The 19,975-nt window shown below is 45.8% G+C and overlaps 1 protein-coding gene across 1 annotated transcript in view; it reads right to left on the bottom strand.

The window, feature by feature from the left end:
- The window catches only part of LOXL2 (lysyl oxidase like 2), a 119,032-nt gene that overhangs the window by 7,558 nt on the left and 91,499 nt on the right, over positions 1–19,975 (bottom strand). Inside the window, exons 8-11 of the mRNA XM_015407575.1 lie at positions 19,216–19,383; positions 7,803–7,965; positions 6,313–6,556; positions 1,943–2,058 (exon numbers count right to left, since the gene is read on the bottom strand). Of these exons, the coding sequence (XP_015263061.1) occupies positions 1,943–2,058; positions 6,313–6,556; positions 7,803–7,965; positions 19,216–19,383 (691 nt within the window). The remainder of the gene's footprint in view (positions 1–1,942; positions 2,059–6,312; positions 6,557–7,802; positions 7,966–19,215; positions 19,384–19,975) is intronic.

Genomic DNA, 19,975 nt, shown 5'->3' with positions numbered 1-19,975 from the left:
TGGTTATGCACAAAACATAGCTCTCCCTTAGTGTATCCCCCTCCCTGCTTTTTTTTTTAATACTTCAAGTTGCATCTTTTTTTTTTAACAGATTTATTTATATTTTCATAAATATACAACCATTACATTGATATTTGAACATGTCTTCTATGTAAGTCTATTACAAATTTTTATACTCTAACCATTTGTAAAATTCTGCCCATCTTTCCTTAAACACCTTATCATCTTTCCTAAGCAGGATAAGAGTTAATTTGTCCATTTCTGCGACTTCCATTAATTTCTCGACTATTTCCTTTCTTTTCGGTAGTTTTTCTTGCTTCCAGTATTTAGCAATCAAAATTCTAGCCGCTGTGAGCATATATGTTAATATATAGTAATTATTTCCTTTATGTTCATTCGGAATAATATTTAACAAATAAATCTCCGGACATAATTGTAGGTTTATATGCAGCATTTCAGTTATCAGATCATTTACATTTTTCCAAAACTTATATATTTTTTCACAATTCCACCACAAGTTGCATCTTAACAGGGTCCTTGTTCGGATTAGACCTGTGGTGTAACAAATGACATTCACTTGTTCCCATGTGCTATTTTTTTGGCAGTCTTAATCACTTGTCCCGTGAGGCTAAACATAGGCCATGGCATCTGTTACTATGAGTCCTATAATTAGGGACAGATGACAGAGGAAATGGGACAGAGGAAATGTAGTAAACAAACCATGGAGGGAGTATGTGGAAGATATAGCACAGTTGATGGCCCCCATATTATTAAATGAAAGTGGGTGTAAATAGAACTCCCTTATCTACAAGGGTGCCTATATTAATTCCAGCAGAAGATTCCTCCACTATCAAATGAAAGGAGTCCATTTTTCTGTCCACTCAGGAAGTGTGTGCATTCACATGTATACACAGTTTGGGGCATTCCAAACACGAAAAGGGGTGGAGGGGAACAACCCTTGTTTGTATATCAGGCAAACCCCAGATCTTTGTATCGGAGTTAATTGCTCAAGAGAGTCCCTGGGTCCCCTCACATTTGTAGGACCAACAAACGCTCCAGACCATAAACATGGCTATAGATTTGATAACTAGCTATTGTTGAAACAGGCAAATTGAGAATACAATTTCTCCAATACAAAATGGAGAAATGAATCTAGACTCCCAAATTGAACTGATAGAAAACCGGATTGTAGTTATATGATGTTCCAATATAACTTCCAAAGGTAAAGGTAAAGGTTCCCTTGCTCGAAAGCCAGTCGAATCCGACTCTAGGGTTGCGGTGCTCATTTCCGAAGAGCCAGCGCTGTCCAAAGACGTTTCCGTGGTCATGTGGCCGGCATGACTAAACACCAAGGCGCACGGAACGCTGTTACCTCCCCACAGAAGTGGTACCTATTTATCTACTTGCAATGTCTTGCTTTCGAACTGCTAGTTTGGCAGGAGCTGGAACTAGAGATGGGAGCTCACTCCGTCATGCGGCACCCGGGTCTCGAACTGCTGAACTACTGACCTTCCACAGCCTGCAGTTCAGTGTCTTAACCACTTGAGCCACCGCAGCTCCAATAACTTCCAAAGACACATGTAAATAGAAAAGATTTTGTCGCATGCCTATGGTGCCAGGAAAACATCCTTTGGGTGGGAGTTCTGTAAGAAGGGTGCAATCACTAAAAAGGCACTGTCTACAGTAGATCCATTCCTTACTTCTGATGTTGGGGATAACTGGAGAAAGGCTTCTGATGATAATCTCGTCGGGCAGATTTGTATCGGAAAACTGGGTCTTTCAAATCCCCTGCTGCTACACCATGGAATATAAAGAATTAAGTCCACAGAAGGCCTGGTACTTTGGTCCTTCCATGTGCTTTCCTACACTTGTGCAAAATGTTACAGCATTGAAACAAATCAACTGCAATCCCAGCCAGTGGGGCATGCAGAAATGTACGTACCAGGTGCACACTCACTGTCTTCCAGGCAAAAACTGGCCTTGTTTCCTTCAGCCACTTTGGTGCCATTGAGATCTAGCAGATCGTAATGTGTGAACACCTCCATGCTGTGGTAATGCCTGTGAGACAGAAGGGAAGCCAATGTCTTGATTAAGGAAAGCAGGCGTCAGGCTGCCTTTAAAAAATCCACAGTGTTGTTACCTAGAAACACCAAAAACCCAAATCACCATTTACAGCCTTGTCCTGAACATTGCCAGCGAGGGGCTACTCTAGGGCTGTCAGTAACTCTGGCTGCTCCCCGCCACTCAGCTATTTTTGCAGCTTTTGTGGGGGAAAGAAAGCAGAGGTTTAAAGGGACTCAGAGCCACTTTAAACATCATGAACTTCCACGAACTTTTAAAGCAGTTCATGGCAGTTCATGGATTGAGCAGAAGGCAACTGCTGCCTTCTGCTCAATCCATGAACGGCCATGAACTGCTTTAAAAGTTCGTGGAAGTTTGTGATGGTAGACCCATCATGAACTTCAGTTTGCGAACCACGAACAGGGCAAAATTCATGATGAATTTTGCTTCCTGGTTCAGTTCATGCCAATCCCTAATTAAAAGTCAATGGCCCCTAAAACACTGGTTGGAGGTCCTTAGCAACCTTTCCTTATCAACCTTTCCCAACCTTCTCCAAGTAATTATTTATCTCCATCACCCTTTTTCCAACAAGCCACCAAAGAGATCAGAATGTACCCGATTCGTGGGAATTTTCTAACAAAAGTCCAATTTGCAATGTTAAAGGCAGGAAATTAACAACAGCTGTGGCTATTGCATCCAGGTGTCCACGTCACTCTGTCCTAAACAAAGGGATGACTGAGTTAATGCAAAACACTATGGGTAAGGTCAACCAGGCCTATATCTGCTCACTGCTTGCTCAAGTCTTGGGAATATTCTAGTCCAGGACTCAGGGTTGCCAGCCACTGGATGGATCCCAGGAGATGCGGGGGAGAATGGGGGTGCCATAGCTCCAACAGCATGACACCACATCCGGGGTGAGCCTAGAAGTGACATCACTGCATTGATGCGATGCACTAGAATTCACTGGAAATTCTGATGAATTGTACAGCATCACATTAACACAATGATGCCACCTCCAGGTTTGCTCCAGAAGTGATGTTATGCCATCAGAGTGACAGCAATTTTTGGTACATTCCCCCCCTGCCACCCTACCAAGTTGCTGTGGGGGGATCAAGGGCTGCTGACCAGAGGGAGACCACTTGGGTTGGATGTGTCACTTGGTCAAAGGCTGCAGGCGAATGGGTCCAAAGTGCATTTGGCCTACTGTGTGCCCAGTCTGGTTCAAAAATGGGATTTGTCAGCAAATCAGTGCTAAGCAATTGAATATGTGTCAAGTTCCTTTATAAGATCAAGCTGCACAGTTTCTGCAAATTAATAAATACAAAAATCACTTTGCTAGTCCATATAGGTAAATGGTTGTATAAAGCTGGAAACTGGGGTCCATGACACTGCATGTGATCTTCACCAGACACAGTCGGGTGAGCTGTGGTGTGGGAAATTGGTGGAGATTTGGGGGCAATGCCTGGGGAGGAGGGAGGTGCTCAGCAGAGACTGCCACCGGAAGCTGTCATTTCCTCCATGGGAACTGAAAAGTGTAGTCTGGAGGTCAGTTGTAATTTTGGGAGAACTCCAGGCCCCACTTGGAGGTTGGTAACCATACACTTGATAGTTTGGCATCTTGTTGCTCTTCTTTGCCACATGGGGGTGCCATTTGGGAGGGAGTTTCATGGGAGGGGGAGCACCTTACTGAGTATCAAACCACAAACGATTATACCTCAGGCATAGAATAGCCACGGCTTCTACACCCTGAAAGAAGTCACAACATGGCATTCGTTTTATAGCAGTTTAGCAATCATGGCTGCCTGCAAATTCTGGAAAGCGTAGTTTGGTAGTCTGAGAAAGAATTAGCTTTGTGGTCTTTGGAGGAAGGAAGCACTACAGATGTGCTTAATCCAAGTATTATAATTAGGACTGCTAGGTGTCCACTGAGGGTGTGGGAATTCCTGCCCCTGCCCTCCCTCTGTTCAACAGCAGCAGCAGGAGGAGGAAATGGGGGGAGGGGGAACAATGTCGCTGATGTTTCCACATCGCTTCCCCGGCACAGACCCAGAAGTGACCCCCTCCCCTTGCAACATTCTAGAATTTTGGGGATTCCTAGAGTGTTTCAGGGATTGGCTGTGTGGCTCTGTCACCTTCCTCGCCCTGTCCCAAAACAGCCCCCAGATAGTGCGGGTATGGGCCTGGCATTCCTAATTATAATTTTTATGGATGCTAGTAATGGCATACTTTGTTCTAGAAAAGGAAAATATGGTGATTCTGGACATCTGAATGACACTCTTTGTTACAAATGCCTTACTCTGAAAAGCCTACATGGCTTTTGTGCCTTACAACAATCATGTGAAATGGGCTAGCCTGAGAGATTAGGACGTTTCCAGGGACACAGCTGACCAGGGATTGGTAGCAGATCTCCCATAACTACACTCAACCCTCTAGCCACTCTGCCAGTTCATGGCAGTAAGCCCTTCTCCTAAGCAGTGCCCGATTTCTGTTCTGCTATGTATGTACATGGAAAACCAAGCATAGGATTCCGCCAACAAAACAAACACTTCCCAGTTTAGCTAAGGGAAACCAAGCGACTGAAAAGTAAGCCCCCTTTTCATCTGCAAAAATAAATTGTGGCTTAACAGGAAACATCTGACACTGGGGATCAGGTAGCAATGCCTAATATACCAATGTATTTATCCTCGTTAAAATCGTGTTGACATAAGGTGAGGAACAAGGCATTTTTTCTCCTAAAGGAATACAAGATCCAAAAAAATCACTGTGATTAAAAATTTCTTCCAGGTGCTCTTCATTTACCTTTACCTGCCTGTTAAATGGCTTTCCCCATTCCTTCCTTCCCCCACCCCGCCTTGCTTCCGTGTCCTGAACAGAAGCACACAGTTAATAGTGAGACCGTTGGAGAGGGAGGAGGAAGAGGAGGCATTTTGAGGCTTCCAAACTATTTACTTTGAAGTTGGCTGGTCGGGTTATTTCCAGAGCAAAAAAAAAAAAAAAGATTAAACTTCAGGTCTGACCGCGTTCCTAAAATATGTCTGTATCATTCAAAAAGGTGTTTATGCTACAGTGTTTACAGACTGGAAATTCTGAAGAGGAATTGAGTCCGTAGTCCTCTGTGCAAACAGAGACCTGTTAAATACACAGGCAGGCTCACTTAAACATGGCCTATTCGGAAATGTCAGAGGGCTCAGCCCTTTGTAACCAGGCTGTGATGTGACCCGGTTTTTGGTAATCTGTGGAATTAAACTAGGACAGCCCTGGAGAACTTGTGATCCACCCAGCCGAATGTGGCCCACCAGCCAAGCTTGGCAGCTTACCAGGGCCTTGGCAAAGCGCCTGCACTTGCAGGCTGCTTACGACTGCAACAAATATAGTGGCTGGCTAATTGTCTAGCACCTGACAGATCATAATTAGGGTTACCAACTCCAAATTGGAAAGTTCCTGGATATTTGGGGGCAGACCATTGGAAGGGCAGCATTTAGTGCGGGAAAGAAACTCAGTAGAGATGCGTCAAAAATAACTGTCACAATATGATATCACTTCTGGGGTAAACTTGAAATCCTAGATGCAAACTCTAAGGTGTCATGTTGATGCAATTATGTCACTTCCTGGTTTGTTCTGGAAGTGATGTTACACCAATGTTCCAATGATGCCCCCCCCAGTGTCCCCCCCCCCAGTCTCTCATCAGTGGCCAACTGGAAACCGAAATGAGAACAGCACTAGAATACTCTGCAACTAATAATAAAATAATGACTAAGATCATCTTAACATGAGGGGATGGTTTCTGTAACATGAGAAGATGGTTCTATCACCAGGCTTACCATGTTTGCATAATATTCTACCTGGAACTTATCCCTGTTAAGAGAAGGGATATATTCCTTATGATTGGTTAATTGCTATTGCAGCAGTGGGCAGAATGGCTCAAGAGGCATAGTGATCTTTCACCCAGTGGGTGGTAGAGAAAACTTGTATTTGCACCATGTGTTGTAGATGCAATGAGAGTCAATAATACTTCCAGGGGATCCCCAAGTCTGCTGTCCAGGCCAGTTTTCTGGAAGACTCCGGCAGCTGCAAGTCTATATACCTCAGTAAACTCAATAAATGAACCTCTATAATCTAGCAGTACAAAACTCTACCTGTGTGTTTATTGCTCTCCTTTAGTCCCTCAATTGGTAATACTCTAGGTAATACCTGGATTCTATCTGCCTTTTTTACAGTCTACAACACTGAAGGGGAAGGCCAAATGCTTGCCTGTGACATTCGTGCCAAATCCAGGCATGGCGCCCGTGTCTAGGGCGGAAGTCTGCCTGCCCGACGTTGTGAATCTGGGAGGAGAAACGCAGAAGCCTCCTGTAACCGGTGGTAACAGATGTGTTGACAGCCGTGGAGGCCAGGCAGTTCTCCTCAAGTGCGCACTGCAGCATGTACATTGGACGGTCTTCAAGGTATGATGTGTACTCCACCTCCTTGGCATTGACATAGAGGTCAGCGGCGGCTGGAGGCAAGGAAAGAAAACCGAAACAAACATCTTTAGGAATCGGCTGCTCCAAAGCACGGGATTTTAGGCCAGCCTCTCTCAACAGCGACATTTGCTGGAGCGGCTTCCAGTGAGGGCTGATGATTTACTGGTGTCACAGCAGGGGAACAATATTTTGCATTCTGATATGGCTTTCAGCTGCCTGGAACGTGCCTGGAACTGGAATAATATAAAATGACCATTACTGATAATCTGAAGTTCATAACTCATATTACTGTGGGGAGAAAATGGGGTATACGTGCATGTTCTTTTTACACATCAGAATTACATTCTGGATTGATTAATGTGGAATGTGGTGAGAGAAGAACAAAAAGATTGCCAGTGAGAGAAGAACAAAAAGATTGCCAGGTTCAGAGGAAGAGAACCTGAACAAAAGTTCAGTTCTGTCCAATGTATGTTTTAGGCATAAGTCATAACAAGCTACTATGCACTCTGTGTCATTAACATTTCAAGGAAACAAGATAGACAATATGGAATTAATGTCAGGAATCGCATCCCAATATGAAGCTGCCTTATACCAAAACAGTTCCTTGGTCCATCTAGCTAGGTATCTGGTTGACAGATTGGACTCTTGCAGATAAAGGTCTTTCAGGCAGAGATAGGTCTTTCCCAACTGCTGCTTGAGACCTCGGGTTGCTAGTAGAGCAATGGCAACCAGTGGGAGCAAGGGGAGGGGCAAGGTGGGACTGGATATGACACTGAGGCCTCACTTCTTGTGATGGCACTGACAGCACTTCCAGTTTGTGCCTGGAAGTGTCATCAAGATCCTCTAGGAATTTGCTCATCTCTATGGTTTTTATCATACAGATGTGCAGATTCCCAGAGTGTCGTGATACCACTCCTTGCCCCTTGCTCCTACTGGAGTGAATAGGCTTGGCAGGGCCCGGAGGGATGAGAGTCCAGGGGTGCCCACCACCATGCTCCTGGGAGTATGGCAGTGTTGGGAACAGCCTCCTGGTGCTAGTTCATGTCAGGAAAATGGTGGTGAAGCCCCCTTTCTTTGTTCATTGGCCAGTGGTCCCAAGCTGAATTAGGCCCATGTGCATTTGGGAATTAAGTTCCCAGAGCAGAACTCCAGGTGCACGTCTGACTCAAAGTCCTCATGGTGGTCACATGGGAATCGGCCTTATGATCACACAAAATGGCCTGCCTCTGTCTTGGGTGTCGTCCCAACTTAATGAAAAACAAGATTCCCATGACTTACCCTCCGTGCAGGAAACACCAGCCGCATAGCGTCCCCCTCCCTTGGGACAGTTGACATGAGTGTGATGCCTACAATGTGAGAGAGCCATTTCTGTCCCAGAACACTTCACCCCACTCATGACAACTTGGTCAGAGCTGCCGTCTCCCTGCCAGTACCACGTTTCCTAGAAAGGAGACAGAAATGGGATGGTGAATTCACAGCAGATTTTTTAAAAAAGAAATAAATAACTCTTGAAACTTTCCATTCCTGTAAAGGTAAATGTGACACACTCTTCGTGGGACAGCCTCTGAAAACTGCTTGGAAATTTCAGTAAGTTACTTACCAATTTGTTTCAGGTCACAACTCAAAAGGTTGGTTCTTATCTTGAAAGCCTCAAATGGTCTGGGAATTGCAGACATTTTGCTGCCATGTGTATGTGATTTGTTTTCTCTTGCCTGAATTGCTGCTAATGCATTCTATAGCAGCTTTTTTTTGTATAAAGATTTTATTGACTCCCCTAAAAAGGGGAGGAGTTTCGCTTAAAAAGAAAGATAAGGAGGGTATATAGTGGGAGGAAGAGAAAGCTGAGTGATGTATTAACTGTTAGATTAAACTGTTAGTAATGTCCAATCATCAAAGGCTTCTTCTGCGTGTTGTCAAACATCTTTTTTCCATTCCAGTTACTTTCTATGTTAATTTGTTAGTAATGTTCCTTTGAATTTCTGTTAAAAAGTCTCTTCAAGGCACATTCAGAACCGCTTCTTTAACGCGCTGGTTACTTTTCCCCTCTCAGTGACGGGAGGGGCTTCCTCTGTTTTTCTCTTGCCTCCGGCTTCTTCCCCTCCTCCTTCGGGTCGCTGTTAACTCTTTCAGTTCCTGTGCTGTAAGCTGTCTTCCTTTCATGCCATGCCCGGAGATCTCCAGCTTTGAGAATGGTATTAATTTCAATTTCGCTTTTATCGCTCCCAATCTCTTCGCTGGATTCTCCTCTTCAATTGTTGACTTTTATAAGCGCTCATGAGGCACTTTTCGCTGTCACAATTCAAGCTTTTCTTTTCCTTCACAATCCCCGTTGGATTCATAGCCATACACAGTCCAAATATTAAACAGCCGGCACTCACGTTGACACAAACGCCCAGACGGAAGTCCCTCCCTTCTCCGCTTGTCTTTACCCAGCTCCGACATCTTGTTTTTTATTTTTAGTAAAGTTTTTAAAATGCGCTCCAGGGAAACAAAACCTCTTGCTTATTTTCAAGTACATCAAAGGAAAACATCACTATTCGCTCAGTCCATTCCCCCCCTCTTTTCTTTTTTTTTCTTTCTCGCTTATAGAGGATTAATCTCCTCATTTTCCGCTGAAGGGGGGGGGGAAAAGGTTCTTAGTTCATTTTCTCTGTATTTTGACAACTCACAGTTACGCCAGTCTTTTCTTTTCCATTTTTTTTTCGCTTCATCACTCGGTGACGCCCGGTGGTTCCGCTAAACCCCGTAGAACGGGGTCGCTCACGCAGCAAGGTCCAAAGGGGCAGGGCATGGCGAGAGTCTCAATCTCCGATCTTTCGACCGAAAGAGAGACTCCCCCCTGGAACGCCCTAAAGCGCCCCGGATCCGAGCTCCTCTCATCTGAGGGGCTCGTTCGGGTCTCCGCTTGCGCGGATTCCCTCCTCCACCGCGGGCGGGCAAGGCGCCCTCGGGAGCGACCCGAGGATGCGTCTGCCTTTCGCGGGAGCCAGACCGGAAGCCCACATTCTATAGCAGCTTGAACAGCCCAGGCTAGCCCAATCTTGTCAGATCTCAGAAGCTAAGCAGGTTCAGCCCTGGCTGGTATTAGGCTGGGAGACCACCAAGGAAGTCCAGGGCCACTATGCAGAGGAAGGCAAAGGCAAATCCGCTCTGTTCATCTCTTGCCTTGAGTCAGTGGTGGCTTGACTGCACACAATTAATATTAACGTATTGTATTGATTACACTGCTATTTCGGGGGGGGGTTGGGGGAGGCTCTTGGATTTATCAATTTTAGCATACAATTTGCTTCTGGACTCCTTCTGTTCTAGTTTTTCTGACATAGATTCCCGCTGCTTGAGTGCTTCGTATGTTGCAGTTTCATTTCCCCTGATATAGGTTTTTTTAATAGTGATGCAAATTGCCTCAGGTATGTTAAATGGGAATGTGGGGTACAAATACTTTAATTGATTCATAATGCAAATCTAAGGTATTTCTCTCTCTCTTCTCTCTCTCTCTCTCTCTCTCTCTCTCTCTCTTGCACAAGAAAAAAAACACACAATAAAGGCAGGGGCACTGAGCAATTTTGGGTCAGTAGTTTTAGAGGTGCACATCATAACAAGACTGCATGGCCAAAATCATTAAGTCATGCTTCTTGAGTCAGGAGCTGCATTTAGAGCTCTGGATATTTTACTAGATGCAAGTGACAAATCCCAGTTTTGTGCATAACCTCTGGTTCCAGGGTCCCCCAATGTGCTGCCTTCCCTTTCTTGACCACCCACCAAGTTTTTCTAGAAAGTAGATGGGCCCAGGTGGGGATCTTGCCCAGCAGGGTTTCTGATTTGCCACTGAAGATCTGATTGGCCTTGCAGAATAAAATAACTTTGTCTGCATGTCAGCTGCCTGCCATCACAGTGTTCTGTTCCTTCTCATCCCTCTTCCCAGTGTATTTTGAATGACTCCTCTTCTCCCCTGCCCTTGGGCTTCCTCTGTGCATGTGGCTCCAACTTCTGCGGCAGCCATTTCATCGTTTCGATACCCTGTATCAGAATCTGAAAGGTGCCACAGGCTCAAAAAAGGTTGGGGACCCCTGCTCCAGTTGGTCCATTTCTTGCAATCTTTGCACATTGTTTGCAACCAACCATTTGCTCTGGGACCAATTAGTAACAATATAGTGCTTTTTATGTGGTCAGCGTACTTCACAACACCCTGGGAAGGCAGGTCAGCGCTGACACCCCCACACTGCGGTTGAAGGAAAGGTGAGGCTAAGGTGTGGCAGAGGCGAGATTTCAGCCAGGGACTCATAGCTCTGGCTAAACTGTACCAGACGTTGGAGAGGGATGGCTCTCTTCTCACTGTCCTGTGCCTTCCCTGTGTAGGGTTGCCGACTCCAGGTTGGGAAATTCCTGGAGAGTTGGGGGTACAGCCTGGGAATGGTGGAGATTGGGGACGCAAGGGAGCTCAGCAGAGATGGGATGCCATAGAGTCCACCCTCCAGAGCTGCCATTTTTCTCCAGGGGAACTGATCTCTGTAATCTGGAGATCAGTTGTAATCCGGGGAGACGTTCAGCCCCCACCTGGAACTTGGCAACCTTATCCCCTCCCTGCCTCACCTTATTGGCTGCTGACCAGGGAGGCATAGCAATGGACAATGCAATGAAGTCACAGCATGCATTGTTTTTATCTAGGCGTTACAAAGAATGTGAAAGAGACAGGTCTGGAATTCTTTATCTGGCCGAGTCTCTTTGTCATTACTTTGCACTAAGAGACAGCATCTATTTAGCATATGAGCTCAGCCAATCTAGATCCTGGACCACTCGGTCTTCTGAAAGCCAGCCTTGCCCAAGAGGAATTAAATGAATTATGAACAATTAAAATGCCATATTCCTGAACACTCTGAGTAACTGAGACCTGGCACCTGGCCCAGGAATACACAGCAGCTCAATAAATAACAAATTAAAATTCCCATCAGCTTTAACTCCCGTCAAACTAGCCGGATGTCAAACACAGTGAAGAGTGTGAATGTTCTTTTCATCAGGTAGACGTCGTGCCCCCAAATATTTGACTGACATGACCCCTAGGATATAAGGCAGTACAAAGCCACTGTTTAAAAAGGATTTGTCCCCATTTAATAGGAACAACACGAGCACTTGTCAAAGCTTTGTAGAGTGATTTCTAATTAATACATGAATTTCACCTTCCACATGTTTCTTGGCTCCATCTCTGTGTTCTTGCCTGTGCTAACCACACATAAGGCAGCTGCAGTCCGGAAGACCCCTGAGTGAGGTCTTATTTTCCTTCGATTAATGAAAACTTCTGCCCCACACATGGCTACTGCACTGATAGTTAACATTTGATAACTAGCTTTTTCTCCTCCTCAGTAAGAACACGTTGATGCTGAAATTACATCTGCATGAACAGAAGGGGCAACACAGAGCTGGGGAGAGGCTGGCAGCATTGCTCTGGGAGATGGACAGGAGGTGGAGCCATTTTGAAGGCTGGGTTGGCGTGGCAACACCAGCCGGTGGATCAGTGAAGAGCTGGAATGGGGAATGCAACAGATGGTTTTTGAGGATCAGTTCAGTAACCCTGGCCGCCCTTCTTCCCCATCTGGTGGTTTGACAACATAATTAATGGTAAATGTATGATTTCTTCCTTGATTTTGGATTGGTTTCAGCCTTGGCGGCCAAGCTCTGTTCCCATCTCCACACCGTCAAATACAACCCATCTATTAATTTATCAGCTCAGTCTGTTTTAAGTCAGATGTTCTGCCATGATAGCATCGGTGCCCAGTAAATTGCAACATCTGTGTATCTGGAAGAACAACACAAAGCCCTGTCTATGGCCTATATGCTTTTTTCTATACTTAAGAACAGTGTGGCAGAAGTCACTTAGACATGGGTTGTTTCCCCTGGTTTCCATGCTCCTATTTCCACAATGAAAATGGAGATTTAGAGACTTATTTTATTTTACATGAAAGCTGTGAATACAGGGAAGCTGAAAGGTTTTTATAATGTTATAATGCTAACTGCTGGTTTTTGGAAGAAAAACCAACTCCCACCCCCTGTGGCACAGAGGGAACAACTGCTTCAGGGGAAACTGTGACTGGGAGAATTCAGGGAAACCTGTCATGCAGAAGCAGCATTGCTGCTGCACTATACTGGTAGCCACAACAGCAACAGGGAAGCCACTCAAGCCTACCCCTGTGTGGAAAATACTAGAATTATGATTCCCTAGAAAGTCTGTCTGTCAAAGCCAAAGAGGTCCATACTAAACGCAGCAACTTAGGGACCTCTGATTCAACTTGGGGCCATGGCACAAGGAATGAGAGTTTAAGCCTGCCCTCCAGATGCACTTTTCAAACCTCAAGCATCCCATGAGAACTGTTACTTGCCATGCTGGGGGAAACATACACGCAACATGACAACAACCTGCACATTTCCACCAAGAGACAAACAGCAACTGGCATGGGGAGGGGATATGATGTTGGAAAAACAGCACAGGGAAAACCAATTAACCTCTTTACACTCATGCCACAGCCAAGTTCTGAAATCCCTCTACCCCCAATACCATCCAACAATTAAAAAAACAAACACTGGATTGTCTGTTTTGACTCTCCATATTTTGACCCTCAGATTGGCTTTTTTCTACATTGGATCTGTCGTCTACAACGCATTTGCAGTGCAAATGGAAAGCCCACACAGCAGTGTTCTACGTACTTTCCAAGGTGCCAGTGTGGGCAGAACCTTCACATGTTCCCATTCATACAGCATGCAAACGAGCTCAGAATGCAATTTTTACAGAAGGATTGCACCAAACCAGGTTTGGGAAACATCACGGCAAATAAATGGAAAACCTGGACAGTCAATGATTTGAGGATGATGTGGTGTGGATGCTCCAATAAACAACACACTAGTGTGGAAGTCAAAGTGGAGCAAAACAGCCACGTGGATGCAGCCACAGATTGCACTTGAGAAGTTCAAGATTGGCATTGACTACTGTCCTCTCAATCTGAAACGAAAGATTTTGGATCCTGCACAGTCAGCATCCGGATGAGGACCACATTTCTGAAGAGGAAATGAACTGTGTATTCTGTTGCAACAGGTTATCAAATCATCCTCATTAGCAAAGGGCCCCTTACATGCTTGTACACACAGGGCCAGCCCTGTTCTAAACACAGAGTTGCTGTATATTCCACTCAAGGGTGCAGCTGGGACCGGCACAAGGGCCTTTTCAATTCAACATATCAAATCACCCAACCACAGGAAAATGCCCCACATCAAACAGCCCTATCCCTGCTTATGTCAACACAGCTGAGAGATGGGAAAGGACACTGTCCAGCGGATGCCAGTTCCCTGGATTCGTGAACCAGAAATTGGCAGCTGCACAAGAAAATAAACCAAATCTCTACTACGGTGGTTTATTCTAAGGTGAACACACAGTAGACTGCACGAATAGCTTCCCTTTCTACCTCCTCTGGCCTGGACAGCTAAGGTATGTGTTTGCACCAGCTTTTTTTCCAGGGGAATGTCCCAGGAACAGCTAGTGCCATCTGCAACACCTCAGGGGCACTGATTAGCCAGCTGCTTCTGAGTGTGGCTGTAGAAAGGCGGTTCTCTCGTAAAAGAAGAACTGCTTTCCTTGCAAATGTTCTGCACAATATTGGGACAGAGTGTAAGGAATATGGGATTTTCCTTCCATGGAGGGATCTGCAATAAAGAGCCTGCCCACAAAAATCTACCAGGAATTGCCAGCAGAGCGCTGGCAACCCTGACAGCAGACCTGATTCACACATTACAAAGTCCACATTGTAGACCCGTGAACTATCGACTGATGTGATCTGGGAGTTCCATGCTTCCCAAGCATATGTGGACCTGAGTCAGATTGGTACCACAGTGGCTGGGGAGAAGGGCTTAAACCTTTCCCCCATGCTGTTGGATGACAGGACTCAGACTAACAGATATAAACTACGGCAAAGGGGGTTTCATCTAAATTTGAGGACAGATTTCTTCATGGTAGGGTTGCCAGGTCCCCTTGTCTTCCGATGGGGACATCCCTGATGTGCTGTCATCCCCCACCCATAAACAGCGACGTCCCCAACGTGATGATGTCACCCTGAACTGACATCATTGCATCAGTGCCATCAGGGGGTTTTTGGGCAAAACTCTATGGTAAAATCAGGGTCAAACCATAGAGCTTTGTACAAAAACCAGACTGTTGCCATGTGACCTCCTCAACACGATATGGCACTTCCAGGTGACATCATCGCATTGGGGACGACGCTGTTTGTGGTTGGGGGATTTCCCGCCCGGACCCGGGGAATGGCAATCCTACTTCTGTCGTTGAAGGTTTTTAATGTATTGATTGGATACCTACTTGTTGGGGATACTATAGCTGTAGTTCCTGCATTGGCAGGGCTTGGACTAGATGACCCTTCCAGCTCTCAGATTACAGGAAAAAATGTTGTGCCTGCCTTTATTCTCTACAGTCTGGAGGGGTACCTTCTGACAGAGGAAACTGTATGGGTTGGGGGGGGGGAGAGAGAGATAACTTCTGGTAAAGATTCCTTCCTTCCATGACTGCTTTTTAGAGTCCAAAGATATCTGACGTTCCAGTCATATAACTCACTAGCAGTAAAGCCCGTTGTGAAAGCAATACAACGAGATCTAGAAAGAGGCTCTGGGGCAGTGGGCAAACAGTGTCAATTTGCTGTGGTGACCTCAGCAGGGTATAATGACAGAGTCCACTGTTTTCTCCAGAGGAACTGATCTCTGCTACCTGAAGAGCAGTTGTAATTGTGAGTGATCTGTAGCCCTCACCTGGAGATTGGCAGTAATTGTTACCCAGGACAAAATGGCTGGTTTGGAGGGTGTAGTCTATGGCATTCTACCTGTCTGAGGTCCCACCCCTCCGCAAACCCCACCCTCTCCAGGCTCCACCCCTCAAATCCCCAGGAATTTGTCAGCATGTAGTTGGCAACCCCATCTCCTTCCCAGCTAACCATCAACCTACCATTATCTGCCCCTTTGACTTCAGCTGACTTCTGCCCTCCCTTCTGCAGAGCAGTTGTAATTCTGAGTGCTCTCCAGCCCTCACCTGGAGATTGGCAACAAGGGTTCCCTATGTGGGACTGACTGGTTTGGAGGGTGGAGTCTATGGCAGTGTACCTGTCTGAGGTCCCACCCCTCCTCAAACCTCACCCTCTTCAGGCTCCATCCCTCAAATCTCCAGGAATTTCCCATCGGGAGTTGGCAACCCTATCAGGACTGGCCCCAATGTGTTTTCTCCCAAAGGCCAAAGTAGGTGACAGGACCAAGCTTAGTTGCCTACCAACAGGCACTGAGGGGAATGTAGGGTTGCCAGCTCTAAGGAGGGAAATACCTGGAGGTTTTGGGGGTGGATTCTGTAGAGGGCAGCATTGGGCGGGGGGGCGGAAGGACTCAGCAGGTATAATGTCATAGGGTCTACCCTCCAAAGCAGCCATTTTCTCCAGGGGAAACTGATCTCTGTCATCTGGAAATCAATTGTAGCAGTGGGAGATCTCCAGGTCCCACCTGGAGTTTGGCAACCCTAGGGGAAAGTGTGCTGCACAGCAGGGGGTTGAAGAGAATGGTTTGATGGGTGCTGGGCCAAGATTGGCAACAATAGTTCCCCAGGAGCAAATAGCTGGGTTGGAGGGTGGAGTCTATGGCACTGTAACCTGTCTGAGGTCCCCATCTCCCCAGGCAGCTTTTAAAACATGATCCTGGGACCTACCAGCCTCTGCCTAGGGAAAGGGCAGTCTTTCCCTGCAGTGGGAACCAAAGCAGCTGACATCATTCTCCTCTCCCCCGTATGATCCGCACAACTATCCTATGAGGTATGTTATGGTTGAAAGTGTGTGAATGGTCCATAGTCCCCCAGGCAGCTTTTAAAACATGAACCTGGGACCTGCACACCATCTGTGGCAGTAATGGGGTGACTGCTGGCACCTTTTCCTATCATTTTTTGCCTTGAGGTATTCTGCTTGTGGTGTGATCTGTCTTCTTTGTGGTGTGGCGTGATTGTGTTATTGGGTTTGTTTCTTTTAAAGGGGAAGTGATGTGTTGTGAGTGAGGACATATGTTACCTCAGAATACAGTAGTTCCCATATGCAACTGAAAATTCCAACTGCCTTGCGGGGGGGGGCGTTTGAGGTGTGGAATGGAGTGAAGTCCAATCAGCTTCCATATGCAAATGACCTTGGAACACTGGGCGGGACTGCACAAAGCAGCCAGTCAACCCAGCCAGTGTCTTCTGAGTGGCAGTTCTTCCGGCCAAACACTAAAGGCGGGCATTTTAGAACGTTGGTCCCCACTACTGCTTTATTATAAGGGAGAGATGTGTCATTTGACCCTTTGCCACAGCACTGCAGAATATCTCAGAAAGCGAATGGTTGCTCACTCATCCCCAAAACAAGTCTGGATTTTGAAGGAGCCAGTGGGCCTGTTCCTCAAATGAAGTAATCCTTACGTACTCCACCCCGAGCTCCTTTGATAAAGGGTGGGACACAAATGTAATTAATAAATACTATACTCAGCATAGCACAGCTGGTGGCAGGTTCAATTAGAGCTGGAGGCACAGCAAGGAGGGAGATTCTTGTGTGGGATTCCAGTGGACATTATTGAGGCAAAAGTGATACCCTTAATAAAGCTCTGTGAAGTGGTTTTAGTACCCCTTCTTCTAGTGCAGGCTCACTAAAATAGGGGTGGTCTGGTTCTCTTGTTTGCTTCAGTGTTATTTAATCCTAAGTATCCTCCTGGGATCTTTTGTTTCTATATTAGATCCTGCTGCTGTTGCAGAGCTATTATATTGTCTGGCTTCTACCACAATTTGGCTTGGTACTTTCCAGAATTTTCCATGGATACTGCAAACTACATAACTTGCTTCATATTAGCACAATAACTCACCCTACAAAAGTTGACAGCCAATACATTTGGTTTTTCGCAGGCACCCTTGTGCCCACCACCTTCCTGGTGCCGATCAAGTGTTTTTAGAAAGTAGGCAGGGCCATGTGGGCCTTCTGCCCAGCAGGCCTTCTGACTGGCTGAGCAGATTAGTAAACCAAAATGCCTTTGGCAGCAGCTCCCACCAAAGCACAAGGATCTTCAGTGAGTGACTGAAGGTAAGCTGTATGGTTGCAAGCAAATAGTTTTAAATATGTTCAGTTTTAATGGTTTTATACCCTGCCCTTCACTACCCGAAGGCATCTCGGAGCAGCTTACAAACACCTTCCCTTCCTCTCCCCACAAAAGACACCCTGTGAGTTAGGTGGGGCTGAGAGAGCTCTGAGAGAACTGTGAGTGGCCCAAGATCACCCAGTTGGCTTCATGTGGAGGAGTGAGGAATCGCCCCTGGTTCTCCAGATTGGAGTCCGCAGCTCTTCACCGCTACACCAAACTGGATCTCACTCTGATATCTTAGAAGATATCTTAAAAGATATCAAACAGAGCTTCTGCCTGAAATGTTAAAGTGTTCCTATTAGAGTTATGCATAACCTTAACATTCTGTGGTTGGCTCTGCCTCCCGTGTTCCAGCCATTCTGTATTTGTGCCCACCATCCTGAGTCTGAATTCCAAAGGTACTTGCAGGCTCAAAAAGACTGGGGACTCCTGGACTAGATGAAGGACTAGTTTAAATAGCGCATTAAAGGAGTTATGAGGGACAGGAATTTGAGGATTTCCTTGTTTGTCTACCAGAAAGACTCATGTGATTGGGATTCCCTGTTCTGTGGACGGAACACGGTCAAGGGAGCAGCTTGTTGCTTTGGACTTAGACAAATTGCAGAAGATACAGCTGAAAACTGTCAGGAGAGTTAAAGAGAGGGCCTTATGATTTACATGAGTTTGCCATGGGGATTTGCAGCCATATTGCAGCTGCAAGTCCCTGGTGGCAACTCCTGCATAAAAAAGTACACCTGGGGCCCAATTCAGATTGGGACCATGGCATGGGGGAAAGGAGGAGCTGAAGTGGTCTGGGAATCGTAGCCTAGGGAGTCCCTCCCCCCTGTACCATGGTCCTGATCCAAAATGGCTGCTAGCCCCCATTGGCAACTCATGTAAAAATGTGCAGTTTGACCCCCAGACAATAGATCTCTAAATACCAGATGTTAGGGCCATATAGCAGGAGAGACCTTAATCACCCTTATGTTCTGTTTATGACAACACAAAATCATCTGGCCACTGCTAGAAACAGAATCCTGGATTTGCTGGATCATTGCTCTGTCCAATAAGGCTGTTCCTATGTTCTTATGTGTTGCAAATGTCCATATGTATATCGGAACCTTGCAGAATTGCAGACTGTGTCCAAGGTGTAAGTGCTCACAAGTGCCTTATTCTATCACAATTTACATTGCCCAGATAAAGCCACAAGGTAGGTTTGTACGGTGCAATCTTAGAGCAGAGTTATACTCCTCTAAATCCACTGGTCAATGAGCTTAGAAGGGTGCAGCTCTGCTTAGGATGCAGTCTGTTGCAGCAAAAAGAATCAGAAAGTCTTGTGGCATCTTAACAAAATGTTATGCCAGCTTAAACTAGTCCATGAAAGTTTGTACTGGAATAAAATTAGTCTTTAAGGTGCCACAAATCCCCAGTTAAAACCCACACTTATACAGTCTCTTGAGAGAGTATTGCTTATTTATTATTTATTTATTCTTGGGCTTATGTCCCTCCATCCAAACAAGAGGCATCAACATACCTGAAATGCATGCTCAGCATAGCCAAGGTTCAGCTGGCGGCAAACCACCATGGCTTCTAAGGTGCCCCAGTTGTCACTACAGACTGCTCCCCATTTAAGCGTGCCGTTGTAATTCCGGAGGACTTCTACGCGACCTTCTGAGGGTATACGGCCACCGCTCAAACGTATCTGTAGATTATATTTTTTTAAAAGTTACTCTCATGGATTACTTAGTTAAAACACCTCCTATAATGGTTGTAAGCAATCAAACAATCCCTCAACCCCTTCCTGGCTTCCTCCGTTACTAATCTGTGTAATGGTTAGAGCAGTGATACTTGTTCAGTGGCTTGGCAGACATAAGTGGCTCTTTGATGTGCTGCCTGTGGCTTTTCAAAGCACCCTTCTCCACTATGGCACCTGTAATGATTTCTTGTTTTGGTGTGTGTGTTTCTTTAAATGTTTAGTTTGACTGCAGTAATGTAAGGAGAGTGACAGAGGAAGATAAGTGTGATGTTATTGGTGGATGACTGAGAGTGTGGGAGGAGAGATGTCTCTGAAGTGATTCTGTGTGTGAAGTTTGAAGAGAGAGCATAGTCTGTGTGACTATGGGAGTTTGAGTCTATTCTGTGTGAATAAGACGAACAGTTTAGTCTGTGTGACTATGAGTGTTTGAGTCTATTCTGTGTGAATAAGACAAAGAGTTTAGCCCGTGTGGCTATATATATATGAGAGAGAGATTAGACTGAGTGTCTAAGCCTGTCAGAGTGCAGTTTGAGAGACT

This window comes from Gekko japonicus, unplaced genomic scaffold, assembly GCF_001447785.1.
Source record: "Gekko japonicus isolate JY-2015 unplaced genomic scaffold, Gekko_japonicus_V1.1 scaffold1154, whole genome shotgun sequence".
Lineage (NCBI taxonomy): Eukaryota > Metazoa > Chordata > Lepidosauria > Squamata > Gekkonidae > Gekko > Gekko japonicus.
The sequence above is the reverse complement of the archived record's forward strand: the minus strand, read 5'-3'. Positions and strand labels throughout refer to the sequence as shown.